General features: G+C 39.4%; 1 protein-coding gene and 1 long non-coding RNA gene across 7 annotated transcripts; one reads left to right on the top strand and one right to left on the bottom strand.

Moving 5' to 3' along the window:
* Positions 1-249: 249 nt before the first annotated feature.
* On the bottom strand, positions 250-6503 carry LOC149984534 (sialic acid-binding Ig-like lectin 5). 6 transcript variants are annotated; one of them, XM_090229217.1, is made up of 9 exons: positions 6258-6407; positions 3875-4026; positions 3318-3695; positions 2749-3069; positions 2245-2502; positions 1830-2123; positions 1528-1654; positions 1224-1305; positions 250-1070 (listed from the first exon to the last, which is right to left on the bottom strand). In XM_090229217.1, the coding sequence occupies exons 2-9, from the start codon at positions 3933-3935 to the stop codon at positions 681-683; spliced, it is 1911 nt and encodes a 636-aa protein (XP_090085343.1). In that variant the 5' UTR covers positions 3936-4026; positions 6258-6407; the 3' UTR covers positions 250-680. The 6 variants fall into 6 exon arrangements, with proteins under 6 accessions (XP_090085343.1, XP_090085345.1, XP_090085344.1 ...); XM_090229219.1 differs by having other exon boundaries at positions 1528-1582; XM_090229218.1 differs by having other exon boundaries at positions 3318-3674.
* A 2912-nt stretch (positions 6504-9415) lies between these two features.
* Positions 9416-10010, top strand: LOC110516475 (uncharacterized). Its single transcript, XR_016494616.1, has 3 exons — positions 9416-9533; positions 9701-9770; positions 9894-10010. It is a non-coding gene; the product is annotated as an uncharacterized LOC110516475 (long non-coding RNA).
* Positions 10011-21439: the final 11429 nt, after the last annotated feature.

Below are 21439 nucleotides of genomic sequence, written 5' to 3'. Positions count from 1 at the left end.
TGGGGCTGAAGGCCGTGTGTTGTCGTGATTCTGGATGGCCAGACAGCTACAGTAGCAACAATGACACAAACGATACACGCGCTTCAATGGGGCTGAAGGCCGTGTGTTGTCGTGATTCTGGATGGCCAGACAGCTACAGTAGCAACAATGACACAAAGATGCCATCTGGGGAATCGTAGGTGGCTCGTTTCAGCTAGTTGGAACTTGTTCTTGATAGCATGTCTTATTTTGACTGATGTCACGTCCATGTTAATATGTAATATGTAATATGTTTATTTTCAATAAACATTGGAGAAGAAATATACTTTACATGTTGTCAACAATCTAAGTCAACTTGTCTTTACCTTTTCCAAACCACATCTTTGTCAGTCCTTCCTCGTGGTGACAAAACAGAATTATTACAGAAGTCAAAATTACACTTCCTTGAAAAACATTACCAAAACTTGCTTCTATGTACAACTAGAAAATATTCTTATTGAATACAACCACTAGGAACATACAGTACCAGCTGACACAGCGCTGTAAAATAAATCATTTACCAAAACTACTAACTACACTAGCTTCAGTTAAACAAAAGTCTCAGTATCATCATAAAACTCAATCCGGATTCAGAAAATTATATAAGAACCCATGGCTAATACTGTATGCTTTCCCCCATGTTTCTAGCGAAAATTGCTTTGTCACTCACCACCACCCATAATAGCCTTGACGTTGGAGTAAAGCGCTGTATCCTCATCTGACTCTGCTGCTGGCTTACCGTTCTCTTTCTCCTCATCCTTCCCCATATTCACACCACTCCCCTCTCCTCCATCTTCATCCCCTTCTTTCTTCTTCTCTCTTTTGATTTTGGCGTAGTCTGACTCTGTGGTTGTGGTCTTCTTCTCTGCCTCCTCAGGAGTCTTCTTCAGCAGGGAGTAGTTGATTCTGGCGTAGTCCACTTCATTTAGTTCTTCCCCTGTGGCAAATTGTCCCGTGGCTCCACTGGTCTGGGGCCCTCTATTTTCAGCTCCCTCGCTCAGCTCCAACTGCAGAGGGGTCTGTTCGCCCCCCACAGCCTGTCCTGCATCCGTCTATGGAGTAGAAGACAGAAAGTACTGTGTTAGGAGTCTTTTGTTAGCTTGGTGATCCCAGATCTGTTTATGCTGTTTTAGCATTCACATGCCAATATGAGTTGATAACTGAATGTTTGCAGAGCTGAATAAAGAAAGGAACTGGTACTGCACCTGTTGGTCTTCACATGTCACCATCTCCAGGTTCATGAAAGGGCTTTTGCAGTCTGAGTACATTGGGATCCTCTCTTTTTGTCTAAGGAAAATATTGCAAATGACATTTCTCTAACTGTATCTTGGAGGGGTCAGCAAACACGCCCATTACATTATGGTGCAAGGCGTTGGTGCATTTGACAACGTATCTGATTCTCTTGATAGTAAATATGAATTTCTAAAGACAATCTGAAATGTATTTTTAAAAACAACACTCAGTTAACACTACAGTTAACACTGTACATCAGTAATAGCATGCATTTACCTTTTACATTTCCCTTTCAAACACAGGAAGATACAACAGATGGTGGCTGAGAGGGCTGCACCAACCACAAATGCAATAATCAGTTTTTGGTCCGACAGCAAAGCTATAATGCCTTCCAATTCCTTCTCTAAAAAGAGAACAACAACTCTGAATGAGAAGTGGCTCACATTCCTTCATATCCTCTGGAAGAAAATATTAATTTCCCCAAGCCTAAATGTACAGAACATCCTCAATATTGCAAACATTGGGTGGGAATGGGAAGCTGTGACTCTCTAACCAAGTAACTTGACATACATATTTACCTCTTTGCTTTTCTTGGCTCTTATTTTGTGTGACCTGCAGCTTCTCTCTCACTACACCCACCACATTGCTGCTGACACACTCCACAGTGGTGTTGTTGTGGTTTCCAACAGGCAGACTGATGGTGCTGTTCACTGAGGAACCCAACACTGACGTAGTGAGGCTGCACCTCTCTGTGTTGAGCTCCAGCAGTGGCCACACTATGAGGGGTGAGGGAACCCCCTGACTGACACACAGACAGGTCATGACCTCTGCCTGGTCCACACACCCAGAGCCAGGAAGAATCACAGGAAGGTCTGGAAAAAGACAGTGAAGAGAGAGATATCAGTGATAGATTGATGCTAAAAACATGCCAGAGTAATTCAAGATCATAAAATATGACATGAGTTTGTATATTACAGTCAAGTTAGTACTTACACATCACAGTGACAACAGTGGAAGCTGTCATAGTCCTGTTGAGGTGTTGAACTGTACACACATACTCCCCAGCATGTTCTCTTGTCACATTGGAGATGGTGAGAGTGGCATTTTCAGTGTAATTCTGAAGTGGGGTACTTGCCCCGTTCTTACTCCAAGTGATGTCAGATGGAGGGTAACTGTCAACACTGCAGGTCAGATCCAGGGTACCATCCTCCTTCACCATTTTATGTCCAGTTATTTGGGGGTCTTTCACATCTTTAAGTGCAAAGAGTTTCTAATTGTACAGATGTATTTTTAAACATACACTAAATTCAGACTATGTTGGTTGAGGGACTAATAACAATGGATCATGATTAAAAAGGGGAAAAGTCAAAGCCATGACATAACTGCAGGTGGAGTCTTCATACTGTATCATTTGCTTATTATCAAGGTTATTCTTAGGTTTCAAAGATTCTCTGGAACAAGGTGTTTAATGTCAAATGTAGGATAGGTGGTACTCACATGTCACATTCAAAGTTACTGTCTCTTCAATTTGATATTTTTTCTGGAAGGTTACTTGACACGTAACCATCATGTTGTGGTGTTCAGCTGAGGGGGTAAAGGTCAACGTTGAGAAGTGGGTTGTCGTCACAGTGGTCAGGTCCTCTCTCTCCTGTATGGTGATGTTGTCTCTGAGCTCAATGATGTTGTCTCCTGTTCCTCTCCATGTCCATGTGATGTTAGGAGGGGTTCCAGAGCACATCCCCGGGGCGATGCAGGTCAGAGTAGCTGGTTCTCCCTCTGTCAGAGGAGGAGTCAACACTGAGGGCTTCTGGGTCAGAGCTGGAGGCAGGAAATACAAACACAAAAGTGAGTTTTACATCTGTGTACAAAACAGCAGTGACACATAATCAGCCGTAGGAGAGCAGCATGCATGTGATGACTCTGAATGGGAGTTTTCCCAGTAATGTCTTCTTATGATAGGACTTTATAATAAGGGAGACCTGAGGGGGAACTTGGCAAGTCTGTACTGTATACAATTAACTACAATAATAGGTTGTCACTGTAACTGGTAATAATAGTCATAGTACCGCTCACTGTGATGCTCACTTTCTTCGAGTATGTATCTGAACTTGGCAGTCTGAATTCATACTCTCCAGCATCATTCTCTCTGATGTCGTTGATGATCACACTACAGTTCTTCTTTGTCAGATCAGTCTCCAGTAGAGACACTCTCTGTTTATAACCCTCCTGAGCTTTAGAGGGTTTTTTGGAGTGGAACATTGTGTTTTTATCCCTATCACATCTTTCACTTGCAGGGCACTTGAACCACATTGCAGCGGTAGGCTTGATGTTATCAGGGTGAGTGAAAGTACATGAAATAACAGCACATAGTCCCTTCTCTGCTGTTATTTCTGCTGGACTGAAGGTGATGGTCCAGGGTGATGCTGCTGGGGGTGCTGCCAGTTCTGATGGAGGGAAATGAATACAGTCATGAGTAATACAGAAAGCACTTGGATACTACTTCACTTGTTCGTAAACATGTTTTATGAGATAGTGTCTACTGAGATATTTGCCATACCACTACTCCTACCACATCTACTAATGATTATCACATTAACATTAGTTGTGATAAAAGGGACCTTACTATCGCATGTGGCTCTCTCTGTCAGAGAGAGAAGTAGAGCTGCCGAGATGAGGACCCACATCCTGCTTCCACTGCCTTGATGACTCAATCACAGTACCGGGGTCTCTTTCCTCTTTCTCTTCTTGTCACTGTCTCTGTCTGTGTCTTCTGGTCTGGAGCACAAGTGTGAAATAGAATATGAACTGGTGTTGTGATAATAACAACATATAGCAATACACATCCGATATTAACGTTTCATTACATCTTTATGAGTGCTACAGTGTCATTCATAACAACCGTCTTAGCATGTTTATTCAACTAAGACGTATTTTGCTGTAATGCCTAGAGAGTATGTCAAAGAAAAATGTATGGTCACAGTTCCTATGAGGGCCTTCTTCATAATGCATTCCAAGCACATTTATAACTCCTTATGAGTGACTCCCTATAAAACATTATAATGCCCAACATAAGCTTATATGACTGCGCCAAAATACATTTAACAGCATTTATAAATCTTTATGAATAAGCTACAGTTGAAGTCGGAAGTTGACACACACTTAGGTTGGAGTCATTAAAACTCGTTTTTCAACCACTCCACAAATGTATTGTTAACCAACTATAGTTTTGGCTGTGGATGTATTTTCAGGGCTACCTTCAAACTCAGTGCCTCTTTGCTTGACATCATGGGAAAATCAAAAGAAATCAGCCAAGACCTCCAAAAGTCTGGTTCATCCTTGGGAGCAATTTCCAAACGCCTGAAGATACCACCTTCATCTGTACAAACAATAGTACGCAAGTATAAACACCATGGGACCACGCAGCCGTCACACCGCTCAGGAAGGATATACGTTTTGTCTCCAAGAGATGAATTTACTTTGGTGCAAAAAGTGCAAATCAATCCCAGAACCACAGCAAATGAGCTTGTGAAGATGCTGGAGGAAACAGGTACAAAAGTATCTATATCCACAGTAAAACGAGTCCTATATCGACATAACCTGAAAGGCTGCTGCTGCTCCAAGGAAGAAGCCACTGCTCCAAAACTGCCATAAAAGTTTGCAGTTTGCAACTGCACATGGGGACAAAGATTGTACTTTTGGATAAATGTCTTCTAGTCTGATGAAACAAAAATAGAACTGTTTGGCCATAATGACCATCGTTATCTTTGGAGGGAAAGGGGGAGGCTTGCAAGCTGAAGAACATCATCCCAAGCGTGAAGCACGGGGGTGGCAGCATCATGTTGTGGGGGTGCTTTGCTGCAGGAGGGACTGGTGCACTTCACAAAATAGATGGCATGATGAGGTAGGAAAATGATGTGGTTATGTTGAAGCAACATCTCAAGACATCAGTCAGGAAGTTAAAGCTTGGTCGCAAACAGGGCTTCTAAACGAACAATGACCCCAAGCATACTTCCAACATTGTGGCAAAATGCCTTAAGGACAACAAAGTCAATGTATTGGAGTGGCCATCACAAAGCCCTGACCTCAATCCTATTGAAAATGTGTGGGCAGAACTGAAAAAGCGTGTGCGAGCATGGAGGCCTTCAAACCTGACTCAGTTACATCAGCTCAGTCAGGAGAAATGGGCCAAAATTCACCCAACTTATTGTATGTCTTTCCTGAGAGGGTACGAGTCTCAGTGTCTGGTACGTAAGAAACTATGTCAACAATATACTACTTTCCTTCTCTTAAATCACACTACAGATTATAATGAGTATTACTGTATTGGTCTTTGCCTGATGAAAATATCACCTTATGTGTCCAAGTGAGAATAAATGTAGCCTACACACTCTGAAATCTAATCATGTTCAATTCCAACATATTTTGTCACTGATTCAGAACCTCCAAATTATAATAATCGTGTTCTTCACATCACAGCACAATCTGAATTAAAATGCTTGAAAAATGAATTGTCAAAGTGATCAAGCTTGTGGAAGGCTAGCCGAAATGTTTGACCCAAGTTAAACCATTTAAAGGCCATGCTACCAAATACTAATTCAGTGTATGTAAACTTCTGACCCACTGGGAATGTGATGAAAGAAATAAAAGCCAAAATAAATCATTCTCTCTGCTATTATTCTGATATTTCACATTCTTAAAATAAAGTGGTGATCCTAACTGACTTAAGACAGGGAATATTTACTATGATTAAATGTCAGGAATTGTGAAAAACTGAGTTTAAATGTATTTGGCTAAGGTGTATGTAAACTTCCGACTTCAACTGTATATAAAGCCTTATGGAGCAATGTGATGTAATGCCCTAAATGATTCATAGAAAATTACCATTACATTAAGTAGTCATAATCAAGTTTTAACAGTCATTCAATGTAACAAAACAAAAAGTATATAATGGTTGAATAGCTTGTCTTTCGATCCATGCAGAAAGTTAGACTGAATCAGCACATTACCTCTCTGTGTGCTCTCTCCTCCTGTTGATCAGGAGCCCTGTGTCTCTCTGATGGGTGTGTACTGTCACTTCATGTCCCCATTCTGTTACTCTCTCTAACTTGGTGCTGCAATCCAGGAAGTCCCTCTATACTGTATACCGCCCAGCCATACTGTATATAGACCATAATCAACCAACCCATCAAACCAACTTGGTTGACATTTAAGTCATTAAGCAGACATTCTTAACCAGAGAAACTTACAGTAGTGAGTCAATGCATTTTTGTACTTTTTCCTGTATTGGTCCGCCGTGGGAATCAAACCCACAACCCAGGCTTTGCAAGCACCGTACTCAAACAACTGAGCCACAGACTGCGATTCCAACACACACTGCAATACCCATGCCTTTTATATTTACATGCAGTTTTATTTACCATAAGAAAGATTTATACAAGAAAATGTGTACATATTTAAAGATTGGCTGTTTGTAACAAGTACATGTGAATAATATTCCAAATGCCTTGCATTGGATAGAGATACACTTGCAATATCCTCTATCTTTTTTTAAACCCCTCTGTGGTCTGATGGATGAAGTCATTTCCCCAATACGCAAGATCTGCTGAGAAAAGGGTACTTACCTTTATATGAGTTAAAAACACATTCGCTGACATATTCTTCATTAACTCACAAGCATGCTGAATGCATTTATCATGAGCGACAGGTAGCCTACAGTTTAAAAGCGTTGAGACAGTAACTGAAAAGTTGCTGGTTTGATTAACCAAGCATCCAAAGTGGAAAAATCTGCGAAATTGGGTTTAATGTAGAAGACAGATTTTGGTTGAATGCATTCAGTTCCGCAACTGACTATGTATTCCGTTCATTATTAACATTAGAGGCTACTGGTTTGTACTCAATATACACTGCATGACCGGTTTGGGCCGTCCCCAAACTGTTTCCACAAAGTTGGATGCACAGAATCATCTAGAATGTCATTGAATGCTGTAGCGTTAAGCTTTCACTTCACTGGAGCTAAGGGGCATGGCCCGCACCATGAAAACAGCCCGAGGCCATTATTTGTCCTCCACCAAACTTTACAGTAGGCACAATGCATTGGGGAAGGTAGCATTCTACTGGCATCTGCCAAACCCAGATATGTCCATCGGACTACCAGATGGTGAAGCATGATTCATCACTCCAAATAAAGCGTTTCCTCTGCTTCAGAGTCCAATGGTGGCGAGCTTTACGCCACTCCAGCCGACTCTTGGCATTGCGCATGGGGATTTTAGGCTTGTGTGCGGCTGCTTGGCCATGGAAACCCATTTCATGAAGCTCCCGTTGAACAGTTCTTGTGCTGACGCTGCTTCCAGAGGCAGTTTGGAACTCGGTAGTGAGTGTTGCATCTGAGGACAGACAATTATTAGGCGCTACACGCCTACCAATTTGCGGCTGAGCCATTGTTGCTCCTAGACATTTCCGCTTCACAATAACAGCACGTATAGTTGACATGGCAGCTCTAGCAGGGCAGAAATTTGACGAACTGACTTGTTGTAAATATGACACCCTATGATGGTGTCACGTTGAAAGTCACTCAGCTCTTCAGTAAGGCCATTCTGCTGCCAATGTTTGTCTATGGAGACAAACATAGACAAACATGACTGTGTGTTCAATTTTTCCATTTGTCAGAAACAGGTGTGGCTGAAATAGCTGAATCCACTAATTTGAAGGGGTTTCGACATACTTTTGAAAAAATAGTGTATTTTGTGATGATTTTATAGCTTATTCAAAATCAGCAGCAAATTAGATTGTTTTTCTTCCACAATCATTCACTTATACATTTATATCAGAACCACATTTGAAGAGTGATGATTCCTCTTTCACAGTTGCATTATTTTTTAAACGTAAAAAAAAATATTTGACCATTACTGCAATTCCTCTAAAAACAATATTACCGTAAAAGCCATTATGCCTTCTTGGTCTTCAACTCGGTTTCCCATTACATTTTTATTGTATTTTAACCAGACATGTTAGTGCATCTTCACAGAGTTTGACCAACCCTTACAACACTCTGTGGGCCCTAGTTTAGTTCCTCTTCACACTTTGAGACTGAGTGCTAAAGTTTTGCTATATTTGTTAGGTGGGGTTTAACTTCTCCTAAATACTTCCGTTTAAACTCTACACCATGTTCCCTGAAATATATGTGTTTCTGCTGTTGAAAAAGGGCGTAAAGTACAGGTCTCCTGAGCAGGCCTCATGCTGCAGCAGGGACATTATAGCAAACTGTCTTTACAATACCTGCTATCGTTACTTTTATAAGGGATTCTAGATATGGCTTCATTTGGGCTCAATTCTGGTGGCATGAGCCTCAACCTGTTGGCTACTCCTGCAAATGCCTTCCAAAGTCTCTCATCAGTATGCACCAAACTACAGATACTCACACAGTTGGTACCTAAACTAAAAGCCTTGTAGAGTTATTCTAGCCATTGTAAGTCATAGTCAAACTGAATGGAATTTAAATGAAATTTAGGGTAAACCTAAAGTGTGTTAACAACTAAGTAAAACATACTCAACTGATGCATTTGGCACAATCGTTGTGACCAAACGGGGGTTTTCTGCACAAATATAATTACATAAGCGTTGGAAGCCTGCAGTGGTTGTTTGAACTCTTTATTGTATCACCAAAATATCAGCTATCACAACCATGGTGTCAAATGCGTCGTACATCATTTGTACAACCTAAGTGTGTATGGGGCCCAAAGATATCTGTTGAGTCAGATATTAGTGAACTATTAGTAAAGATCAACCAGCAGCATAAAGTATAGTTGTATATGGTCTACCAATGACTTTTGGTTTGAATTTGGTCGTTTTTGTAATACATTGAGATGCACTAAAAATTCATTCCCAGGATAAAACTGACCAATGTGAACCATATGCACAGTTATTTTCATCTGAAATATGAACTGCCCTCATGCATTAGTTCAAAGACTAAACAAACAAGTATACCAAGGCCCTGAATGTTAATGCAGTATTTTAGGTTACTATGCTGACTTTAGTATATTCTACAACTGTTTCGAATTGTACTGACATTAACACAGTGTTGTACTGTGCAACAGTTTATATTGTTTCAACACAAAATTAGGTTGTGAAAAGGGGGAACTAAAGATAGATACTGACTCGACTCTGGCCTCTACAGATATTTTTACATTTCCCGCAGCCAGAAATGACAGAAAATATTTAGATATCTCCACCGAACAAAGAGAGCTAAGTGAGACAGACAGAGGGCTGGTACACAGTAGGGAGTGGTAAGTTGATTTATAACAATATAAACAAGTCATTAAGTCAGCATATTATGAAGTGATGAATCATTTGTGCATTTGGTTAGCTGTTGAGGGAAATAAATTGTATACTCTCTATTACAGCATAGATTTGTATCTCATAAATCCTGATTTCTTATGTCTTGTGATAAAAGAAGATGCTGGTTGAGATCTGCACCGTGGCTATCTGCTGGGTCATAACAGCAAGTTGTAGTCAGTGCATAGGTACAGTATAATGCTCTATGACTTGACAAAAGAGTATAGTAACATGTTTTGGAATAAGATTACTCTCTTTGTCAGCTTTGGCGAGTCAATTGTTAAATGTATTACTATACTGGACATTTTTAGAGCCTCGTGAGACAGGTACAAACTTCTCCATCACAGTGACCCAAGACGTTACAGTAGAGGCTGGACGGTGCATTCCTATATCATGTAAATTCACGTACCCAGGCAACATTACTGAATACGTACGAAGAGTCTGGTTCAAAGGAGATGCACTTACGCCTGTATTTGAAAAAGATGCAGAGGTGTGCGGTGTTGTTTGGCAGTCCCTGAGAGGTCCTGAAAGGTCTTGCAGCTTTTTCCTCGAAGACCAACAAGAAGGAGAAAGCGAGTATAGATTCAAGTTAACATGGGGAGGTGATCAAATGTATGTCTTTCCTGAGAGGGTACGAGTCTCAGTGTCTGGTACGTAAGAAACTATGTCAACAATATACTACTTTCCTTCTCTTAAGTCACACTACAGATTATAATGAGTATTACTGTATTGGTCTTTGCCTGATGAAAATATCACCTTATGTGTCCAAGTGAGAATAAATGTAGCCTACACACTCTGAATTCTAATCATGTTCAATTCCAACATATTTTGTCACTGATTCAGAACCTCCAAATGATAATAATCGTGTTCTTCACATCACAGCACAATCTGAATTAAAATGCTTGAAAAATGAATTGTCAAAGTGATCAAACTTTGCCAAATTCTGTTTAGCTCTAACCCAGAAGAAGCCCACTGTGGAGACAGAGGGAGGGAGGGAGAGAGGGCCACACTGACCTGCAAAGTATATTCACTCAAACTAAATGACCTCTGCCCGCAAAGACTGGAAGAAGATTTTGTTGGAATAGACTGGAGAGGGACAGAGAACTTAGGCATGTATTGGGGGATAATGGAGCCATCAACAGCAGAAAATACATTCAGTGTGAATAAGTTGTATTTCACTCCTAAATCCGAACATCACAACATCAACCTCACATGTATGGGCATCTACAAGAAGGCCAACATTACTGTGGAGAAAACGGTGACTTTAACAGTAAAATGTACATTCACCTTTCAGAGCATTCCCTCATTATCAAAATACATTACAGTACTTACTCTTCAAGTCTCTGTTAGGTAAACAAGTATTTATTTGTCTTCCCTAGACCGTCCCAAGTTCCTGAATGGCTCGGTGTGTGTGGTCCAGGCAGAGGTCCTGACCTGTGTGTGTGTCAGTCAGGGGGTTCCCTTACCAGTGATTGCTTGGCCAATGTTAGGGGTCTATATTAGTTACAGTGTCATCGTCTCCAGGAGTGCCCAAACCGTGAACAGCACCATCACCATGTCTGCCTCAGAATACAAGAACAGCAGCATGGAGTGTGTCAGCAGAAATGTAATTGGCCAGACCGAGATGGAATTCCCCATACTACACCAAGCTGAAGGGAGCCTGACACGTAAGTTCTTCAGTTGAACATTCTATGTATGTATAGGACTAGTGTTACATTTTACAATTTGAGTGAAGATGAATCACTAATTCATTTCTGCTCAAATTCAGCTCAAATCACACCGACAAGGACGATGACATTTTCATCGTGCAAAAGTTGTGTCAAGTGCAAAATTCACCATTCATCTCATTATAATGTGGCAATGTGTTAATTTTGAACTTTTCTTCAACAATGTTTGTAATAAATAGGTGACTACTCATTATATGCTGTTTATACTCAGTTTATGCAGAGTTGAAAAAACTATAGTTTCATGATCACCTCTTTATAAAGCACATTGTTTCTGTCATGTATTGTCATGTTGTGTCTTGTTTCTGTCCTTTCCCTTCACCCTGTCTCCCTCTGCTGGTCGTTATTAGGTTACCTTTTCTCCCCCTCTTTCCCCCAGCTGTTCCTTGTCTCCTCCTAACTAGCTCGTCACCCCTTTTCCCACCTGTTCCCTTTTTCCCTCTGATTAGTCCTCTATATCTCTCTCTGTTTTTGTTCCTGTCTTTGTCGGATTCTCGTTTGTGTTACTCATGCCTGAACCAGACTATCGTCGTGTTTGCTGCAACCTTGTCCTGTCCTGTCGGAATCTGCCTGTTCATCTAACCTTGTCCTGTCCTGTCGGAATCTGCCTGTCCATCTGAGCCTACGTGTGTTTCGTCATTAAAGTAACTCTGTTTTGTTAATTCGCTTTTGGGTCCTCATTCACGCACCTTAACAGTTTCATGGTTCGGGCTAGGCCCTTTAGTTCCAGTGAAGGGAAATCTTAACGCTACAGCATACAATGACATTCTAGACGATTCTGTGCTTCCAACTTTGTTGCACGTTTGGGGAAGGCCCTTTCCTGTTTCAGCATGACAATGCCCCAGTGCACAAATCGAAGTCCATACAGAAATGATTTGTTGAGATCGGTGTGGAAGAACTTGACTGGCCTGCACTGAGCCCTGACCTCAACCCCATCGAACATCTTTGGGATGAATTGGAACACCGATTGCGAACCAAGCCTAATCACCCAACATCAGTGCTCGACCTCACTAATGGTCTTGTGGCTGAATGGAAGTATGTCCCTTCAGCAATGTTCCAACATGTAGTGGAAAGCCTTCCCAGAAGTGGAGGCTGTTGTGGAGGCTATCATAGCAGCAAATGGGGGACCAACTCCATTTTAAAGCCCATGATTTTGGAATGAGATGTTTGACGAGCAGGTGTCCACTTACTTCTGGTAATGTAGTGTATGTCAGATACCACATTTCCATCCACAGTTTTTATGATAGTAAAGTCATAAAGGATTTTTAAAAAAGTATGACATCTGTGATGGAAACAGGAAGTTTCGATACAATTTTATAAATGCAGACAGATCATTTGTTCGTTTGACATGGTGGGATATCTATGTGAGAAATGGCAGTGGAAACGCCTTTATTGAAATAACCACCATAATATCGAAGTATAAACTTGGACTCAAGCAATGATATGGTGTGTGGTCCTCCACTGCGATTCAGGAAACCATGCAGTTTATTAGGCTACAAATGAAATCAATGATGAACTTCACAGGGTGGTGCACGGTTATCCTGATGCTACTTTGAAATAAATATCGAGGGTCTTATTCTAATGACATGATCGTTGCTTGACTGCCTTTTGACGAAGAGAAATATTCTCGCTCCTATCCATGATAATTTCATCATGTAGACTAGCCAACCAGCACAGCCTTCCCACACTGTATATGTGAGCTGTTAGTCTTTATGCCTGTGCCAAAATCAGATTAGGCACATTTGCTATTTACCGCAACAGTTTTTTTGACAAAACTATCGCTAAAGTTATTAGGTAAATGACGACTTAAGTGAAAAACAACATTTTGTCTGGACTGCGTCATCACACACAGATTATATCTGAAACAAGTTAGTTTGCACATTTGATTCTGCATGAAAATCTGTCGCCAATTGGATGGAAACCTAACTAGTGGGGTAAAGAGTAAAAAGTAGAATAGTGTTGGATCAATTAAACAAAGTGTTTTTGTACCAATGAATTTGTATCACTTCCCATAGATATCCCTGGGTCAGAGAAGAGGGATGTTGCAGTCTTTCCCTGGATAATCGTTGGCTTGTCCCTCAGCCTTAATGTGGCCCTCCTTGTCTATCTGACCAGCGCTTGTAAATGGAAAGAAAACATTACAATCCCACTGTTTCGTACATGAGGACATACGGCATAAATTCAGGTGGCATAAAATGCTTATCATTGTTATACTGAGCTTTTTTTTAATCAAAAAGTTAAGCAAGGTACGACTGTCTGAGCGAGATAAATTCAGCTTTGGAAAATGTACCCAAATCTCATACTTGAGTAAAAGTAAAGATACCTTCATAGAAAATGACTCATGTAAAGTACTACTTGAGTAAAAGTCTAAAAGTATTTGGTTTTAAATATACTTAAGTGTCAAAAGTAAAAGCCCTCTCGGGTGGCGCAGTGGTCTAAGGCACTGCATCGCAGTATTAGTTGTGCCACTAGAGATTCTGCGTTCAAGCGCAGGCTCTGGCACAGCTGGCTGTGACCGGGAGACCCATGGAGCGGCGCACAACTGGGCCAGCATCGTCCGGGTTAGGGGTTTGGCCGGCAGGGATGTCCTTGTCCCAACACGCACTAGTGATTCCTTTGGTGGACCAGGTGCAGTGCACGCTGACACAGTAGCCAGGTGTACAGTGTTTCCTCTGACACATTGGTGCGGCTGGCTTCCGGGTTAAGTTGGCATTGTGTCAAGAAGCAGTGCAGCATGTTTGGGTTATGTTTTGGAGGATGCATGGTTCTCGACCTTCACCTGAGTCTGTACTTGGAGTTGCAGCGATGAGACAAGACTGTAACTACCAATTGGATAGCTCAAAAAAGGGTTCAAAAATATATATTTAAAGTACAAACACATCTAAAATTCATTATATTAAGCAAACCAGGCCGCACAATTGTCTTGTTTTCTTTATTTACGGATAGCCAGGGTCACACTCCAACATTCAGACATAATTTACAAACAAAGCATTTGTGTTTTAGTGAGTCCGCCAGATCAGTGACAGTAGGGATGACCAGAGATGTTCTTGATAAGTGTGCGAATTTGACCATTTTCTGTCCTGCTAAGCATTCAAAATGTAACTAGTCCTTTTGGGGGTCAGGGAAAATGTATGGAGTAAAAATACATCATTTCCTTTAGGAATGTAGTGAAGTAAAAGTAAAAGTCATCAAAAATATGAAAACTAAAGTAAAGTACAGATACCCTCAAAAAGTACTTAAGTAGTACTTTCAAGTATTTTTTACTTCAGTGCTCTAGACAACTGGTTAAATTATAATCAAGGAAAACTTTTTAGCTCTGTTTGGCTAACTGAAAGTTGCAACTAGAGAACGCCTAACCTCTCTAACCGCCTAGTGGAGAGTTGCCAGTTCTAATGCCTGGTCCGATGGGAAAAGTCTGGTGGAAAGTCAACTAGCAACCGGAGGGTTGCTGGTATCAAATCCTTGATGCCATTGCCTGCGGTTGTGCCCTTGAAAATCACCACATAACAACAGCTCCCCAAAACAACAGCCCCCGTCCAGTTCCAGCTAAGCAGACTAACGTTATATAGCTAATTCATTTGCTAACTATCATACAGTAGGCGTATATTAATAATGATATATTTAATATAAGTAGACATGCACTCGTAATTGACTGTAGTGCATATACAGTAAAGCACCCACAAGCTACCGATGGCTGAAAACACAATCATCGCGGGACGAACGAGTGACAAATTTCCGGCCAAGGGTGGTCCATTTAAAAATCATCCCTTCATCCCTCGCCCCTTTCTCTGCAAGTGTATACTCGTCAGACGTCATAATACGTCATTAGAAGTGTCCACTTAATTTGAAGGCTGAGAGGATAGGATTTGTCTTTTAAGTGTTCGGACTACAGGCCATATCCCCTCAGCCCTCCAATTACACTTACAGGGCAAGGGGCGAGGAAGGAAGGAATGATTCTTAAAAACTTCATGATGCACCTATCCCGTTAGCGGAATCATTTTCGTCAACATCCGCTGAATTTCAGAGCTCAAATTCAAATTAAATTACTAAAAATATAAAATGTTCATGAAATGACAAGTGCAATATAGCAAAACACAGCTTAGCTTGTTGTTAATCCACCTGGCATGTCAGTTTTCAATAAAGCTTTTCGGAAAAGCATACCAAGCGTTTAAGTAAGGACATCTCTCTCAGTCGACAAAATATTACAAACAGCTAGCAGCCAAGGTCACAAAAGTCAGAAAAGCAATGAATGAAATCGCTTACCTTTGATGATCTTCGGATGTTTGCACTCACGAGACTCCCAGTTACACAATAAATGTTCCTTTTGTTCCATAAAGATTATCTTTATATCTAAAATACCTCCATTTGGTTGGCGCGTTATGTTCAGAAATCCACAGGCTCGAGCGGTCACGACATCGCAGACGAAAATTCCAAATAGTATCCGTAATGTTCGTAGAAACATGTCAAACATTTTTTATAATCAAGCCTCAGGTTGTTTTTACAATATATAATCGATAATATTTCAAACCGGGACTGTAGCTTCTTCAATAGGAGAGAGAGAGAAAATGGCTGCTCCAAGCTGTTGCGCATGAAAACACTGCTGGCACCCAGCCATCCCCTTACGCGATGTGATCTTTCTCGCTCATTTTCCAAAATAAAAGCCTGAAACTATGTCTAAAAACTGTTCACACCATGGGGAAGCCATAGGAAAAGGAATCTGGTTGATATCCCTTTAAATGGAGCGAAGGCAAGCTATGGAACAAAGAGCTTTCAGGAAAAACAACACTTCCGGGTTGGATTTTTCCTCAGGTTTTCGCCTGCAATATCAGTTCTGTTATACTCACAGACATTATTTTGATGGTTTTGGAAACTTAAGAGTGTTTTCTATCCTAATCTGACAATTATATGCACATTCTAGATTCTTGGCCTGAGAAATAGGCAGTTTCATTTGGGTATGTTTTTCATCCAAACATCAAAATACTGCCCCCTACACTCAAGAGGTTTAAATGGACCGCCCTAGCTCGTAAATTCGTCACTCGTTCATTCCAAGATAACTGCCACCGGTAGCTTGTGGGTGCTTTATATGCACAACTGTCAATTAGGATTGCACGTGTACTGACATTAACTATATAATAATTAATATACACCTACTGTACTAAGCTAGCAAATTAATTAGCTACCTTACATTAGCCTGCCTAGTTACTTCTGAAGAAGGAAACATTTTTATTTCTGCAATTTCCAAAAGCTAACCAAACAAAAACATGATTACTTTTATGAGACGTGTTTGTTCATTAGTAGCACAATTTCTAACTTATTTACAAGAGTTTTTACTTACACTTGTATGTTGACTCCATATTGATGTTGAGGTTCTAAGTTTTGGCTGACTTTTCTTATCAGATGTACAATCATTGCGAATTGAGTTATGGGGCGTTTCAGGCTCTGAAGTCAACATAATTGTACACTCGCAAACTCCATTAAAAACGAGGGCTGAGGGGCTTACGTTGCAAACTTCCCTTGGCTAATCATTTCGACCGATGACAAATATGGCCGCAGGGGCTGATGGTTTAGGGGCCGAGGGCTATCTATCTCCCTTGAGTTTGAAACGCTACCCACCTCTCCAACAGGTTTATGTATGTGTGTCTTTCAGGGGTTGGGTTAAAATAGGTTGGACCTTGTGTGCAACTGACCATTAAAGAGATCTTAATCTTAAATAACAGATTGCAACATATTGTACAGTAGATGTTTCCTTTATGTTATTATTTTCAGTTCTGCACAAATTGACCCTAAAATCATCTCAGAGAACAATGTTTTTGTGACTTAAATAGCAAAAAGGGTGGACAGAAGAGAGCTAAAGAAGAAGATAGTACCTACATCTCATTGGACAAGGCAGACGTGTCTCCTGAATATGACATAATCTCCCCGAATCCCCATTGATCCTCTGCTTGTGATAAACTTCTACTTTATTTTAGCGTTTGGTTTTGGCTTGATTTTGCTCTTTTATTTCAATTTCAATTATTTTCTATTGCTATACTTTTTTTGTTGTTGCTTGAGCCCATGAATTCAACCTATTTTCTGAATAATGTCTCAAGATTTATGCACAAAAAAATAACTAAATTGTAAGAGTTTTTCTGTAAAAGCACATACGGAAGCTACAAGTTCGTGTTATCTTCCACATGTTCAACTATGTTAATCAAAATGGTATGCAGATAATCAAGGGACCACAGTATGGAATGCCGTTTGGGTATTTCCGTGTCAAAAAAGATACACATCAAATAACACTATTTGACACATTGAATAAGCTTTTAATTTGACATGTCAAATAAAACAGTTTAATTGTAGAATGTTGTGTTGGACCGCAACTTCTGGGCTAGCAGCTAGCTTTAGCTTAGTCCCTAGCAAGAGCCACATGTTGTTTGCCTGTTGAAATTGAACTTCAGTTCATGACAAGAAATAGCTAGCCAGCTCCTAAACCCTGGTGCCCAAAGTTAACGTTATATATTGCCAGCTAGCTTCATGAAGCTCGACCAGACCGGGTTATGTGTTGTGAAGCTAGCCACAATAAGGAGTAGGCATAATAGTGGAATTTGCGATTTGACTTCAAAATAAAAGTTCCTCTTTGAAAGTGATGCAGAAGGTAACAACTGGTGGAGTCATGCCATATTACCATGTTATTAAACAAGGTTGGAATGTGAAGCAATGAAATGGGGTATCAGTCTACTCGGTGACACCCACAGAACACGACTGTGAAGAGTTTACTCAAATATTAGCGTTGTAGCTCTTATTGCGGGACTGTGACTGTGTGAAATCGCCACCCAAGTCAGCCTATTGTGTGTATTGACATTCATATTGTACTGTACAGCTTTACCTAAGGATTGGGGATCAATGAAATAGGGTATCAGTCTACTCAATACCCAATATATTTTTTCACAACGTCCTCCTCAGAGTTATCAGACTCCAAAACATCCATGCAGTATTGTTTTTCCTCGGGAATAGTGTTCAATACACATAGGTTGACAATAAATGTGTCTCAGTTCAGTTGTTTCAGAGTCCAGCAATAAGAGCTACAGTACGACAATAATGTTCTCTGGGTGTCCTGAGTAGACTGAGACCCCATGTCATTGATCCACAATCTATAGGTAAAGCTGTACTGTGAAATAAGTATTTTTTAAAAGTTTTAATTCACTTTTATTTAACCGGGTAGGCCAGTTGAGAACAAGTTCTCATTTACAACTGCGACCTGGCCAAGATAAAGCAAAGCAGTGCGACAAAAACAACAACAGAGAGTTACACATAAACAAACGCACAGTCAATAACACAAAAGAAAGAAAAATAGAAAAAGTTATTTACAGTGTGTGCAAATGTAAAAATAATTATACAAATATATATGAAATATATATGAAGAAAACTGATATATACAAGGGACGAGACAAGACAATCAAAACAGACATCCCCACTGCTAAGCCACCTTGGTTTAGTATGCACCCAATGCAATTCTAAAGTATAATCCATCCAGTGTGATTTTAACAGATTTTTGTCAAATTAACAAATTATTGTCTTTTGTTGATTTTATATAATAGCATTCCAACCTCTTTTGGCATCATATATTCAATTATGGCATAATTCTACTATTTGTATTAATTTGCATCACTGTCAATGACATACATTTATTTTGAAGGCTAACCGCAAAATCCACTATTGTGGCTAATTCTTATTGTGGCTAGCTTCACATAGATGGGCCCGACCACCATTAATCAAATAAGGACTGTCTTATAAATTAGGGTTATTTTAGATGATGACACCTAGCTATATAGTTAGCTAGCTACTATAGCTACAGAAAACAGATTATTTCGTTTTGCTATGTTTTTGGGGAAGAACATTGTTTGCATCCATGAGCTAGCTAGCTTTTTTTATGACCAGCACTGTAGGCGCGCAGAGACAACTTTACCAGCATCTTTTATATTATTTTGTATAAAATATATGTTTTATTCATAATACAAAAATCAACTTACATTGCTACATTAAACATACATCAAACAAGAAAATACTCAAACATACAAAACATCTATTAAAATAATAAAAAAAATAAACATTTTTAGTGCAATTGTATTAACTCTGAAAATATCTTATTATAATGATTCAGGAATATGTTATTCTTGTTGTTATTCACTAGGGTTAATGTTTTAATAAGATAATTTAATTCAATCAGAAAAATGTGTAATTTTGGTATAGAATTTTGGAATTTTTGTTTGTGTATAAAGTATTTGGCAAAAATAATTACAAAAATAACAATCATTTCAGTGGTCTTGTTATCATTGCAATAGTAACATATTATATCTTTCATGTCAAAAACATAGGCAGTGTTCATAATGGTAAATAAGTATTTTGCAAGGTTTTCCATAAATTCTAACACAAATTTACATTCAAAGAACAAGTGAGACAGATTCTAATCTTCTTTTTCACAGAAAATGCATATATCATCAATTGGACATCATAGAATTACATGGATATATCTTATGTAAAATTTTGAAGTGCACTTCCTTTACTTTGTTTGGTATACAGTATTTGTAAGGCCTTAACCATGGATTTTTCCAAACAATGTCAGGAATAAGCATGTTCCAGAAAAACCTTCCTCTCGGTGTAAGTTGGTTTTGTGAATTAAGAATTTGTCTTATATATTTATTAGAACACGATCCCTCAAGAAAGCCCACGCCTTCCAATCTGAGTTCTGGATAAACTTTGTGATCATTCCTACAATGAAGATGAGTTTTCATAAGTGTAGTTAGACCACTGGGAACAGCTTTGATCACAGAAATGAACTCTCTGAAAGGTATTGGAAACTCTTCCAATGTTATAAATTGTTCATATGTGAGAATATTACCCTTGTTGTCGAAAATATCAAGAACAAAGTCAATATTCCTCTCATGCCAGCTGGGGTAGGACACTGACTTATTCCTTACAGTTATGTCTGAATTATTCCACAAAAGAGCTTTATGTGGGGAAAAATTGTGCAGGAAACATATTTTCCAGGCCATTAAAGCTTGTTGGTGAAACTTAGCCAAATTTAGCAGGTAATCTTTCAGGAATAGAATTACATTGCAGTAAAAATTGAAGACCTCCAATTTATTAAACACATTATTTGGAATGAAATACCATATTGAATCAGTATTGTTCAAACATGTTTTCAACCAGTTTATCTTGAAAGTGTTATTTACGTCAACAAAATCCAACACTTCTAGACCGCCTTGAGCTCTTTTGTTTGAAAGGACCGATTTTTTTAGTCCGTGAGACTTATTTTTCCAGATGAAGTCAAGAAAGGTTTTATTAATCTCTTTATAAGTAGCTGGATTTACACATAGCAATAATGAGGGGTACACAAAACGAGACAGTTCCTCTGCCTTGGACAGAAGTACTCTCCCAAGTATAGAAAGATCTATTTGTAGCCAATTATTAAATATATTTTTAGTTCAAATTCAAATGTTGTCTGACTAAGTGGTTTTTTGACAGATGTATTCCTAAATATTTAACAGGAATATATCATTTACAGGAATATTTTCTCTTTCTTTATCACCCGAGTCAAATAAACATAAGATTTCACATGTAGAAACATTCAGCATTAATCCTGATGCAATAGAAAATGCAGTTATAGCATTAAGGGCATGGGCGACCTGGTCTTTGTCTCTTAAGAAAATAGTAGTATCATCAGCCAGTTCGGAGATTTTGATTTCTTTGTTAAAAATGGTTAAGCCATACAAATGTGCATTATTCAGAATATCTAGAGATAGAAGTTCCACAACCAAAATGAATAAAAATGGCAAAATTGGGCATCCCTGTCGTGCACTTCTGTTGATACTGAATCTTTTGGAAGTATTAAGGTTTAGTAGCACAGAACTATTTATATCTTTGTATAAATAGTTATGTGCTACTAAATCCAAAAAGTTTAAGAGACCAAAAGAGAAATTCATGTTCAATTGTGTCAAAGGCTTTACAGAAGTCCAGAAATAAGACAACCGCATCTGAGTCAATTGCATCTGAATAATCTATAAGGTCCAAGACTAAACGAATGTTAGAGCTTATGTGACGGCCCTTCATAAATCCTGTTTGAGTCTCATTTATAATGGTATCTATTCTATGTC

The sequence above is a fragment of the Oncorhynchus mykiss genome, chromosome 3, assembly GCF_057628025.1.
Source record: "Oncorhynchus mykiss isolate SJ-2025 chromosome 3, ASM5762802v1, whole genome shotgun sequence".
Taxonomy (NCBI): Eukaryota; Metazoa; Chordata; class Actinopteri; order Salmoniformes; family Salmonidae; genus Oncorhynchus; species Oncorhynchus mykiss.
This window is presented reverse-complemented; position numbering and strand designations above follow the sequence as displayed.

Coding starts and splice junctions, on each gene's coding strand:
- LOC149984534 (XM_090229217.1), bottom strand. CDS start 3,935: ATGTGGGTCCTCATCTCGGCAGCTCTACTTCTCTCTCTGACAGAGAGA. Junction 2,503..2,748: donor AGTAACTTTGAATGTGACAT/GTGAGTACCACC, acceptor TTGCACTTAAAG/ATGTGAAAGACCCCCAAATA. Junction 1,071..1,223: donor TGACATGTGAAGACCAACAG/GTGCAGTACCAG, acceptor TCTACTCCATAG/ACGGATGCAGGACAGGCTGT.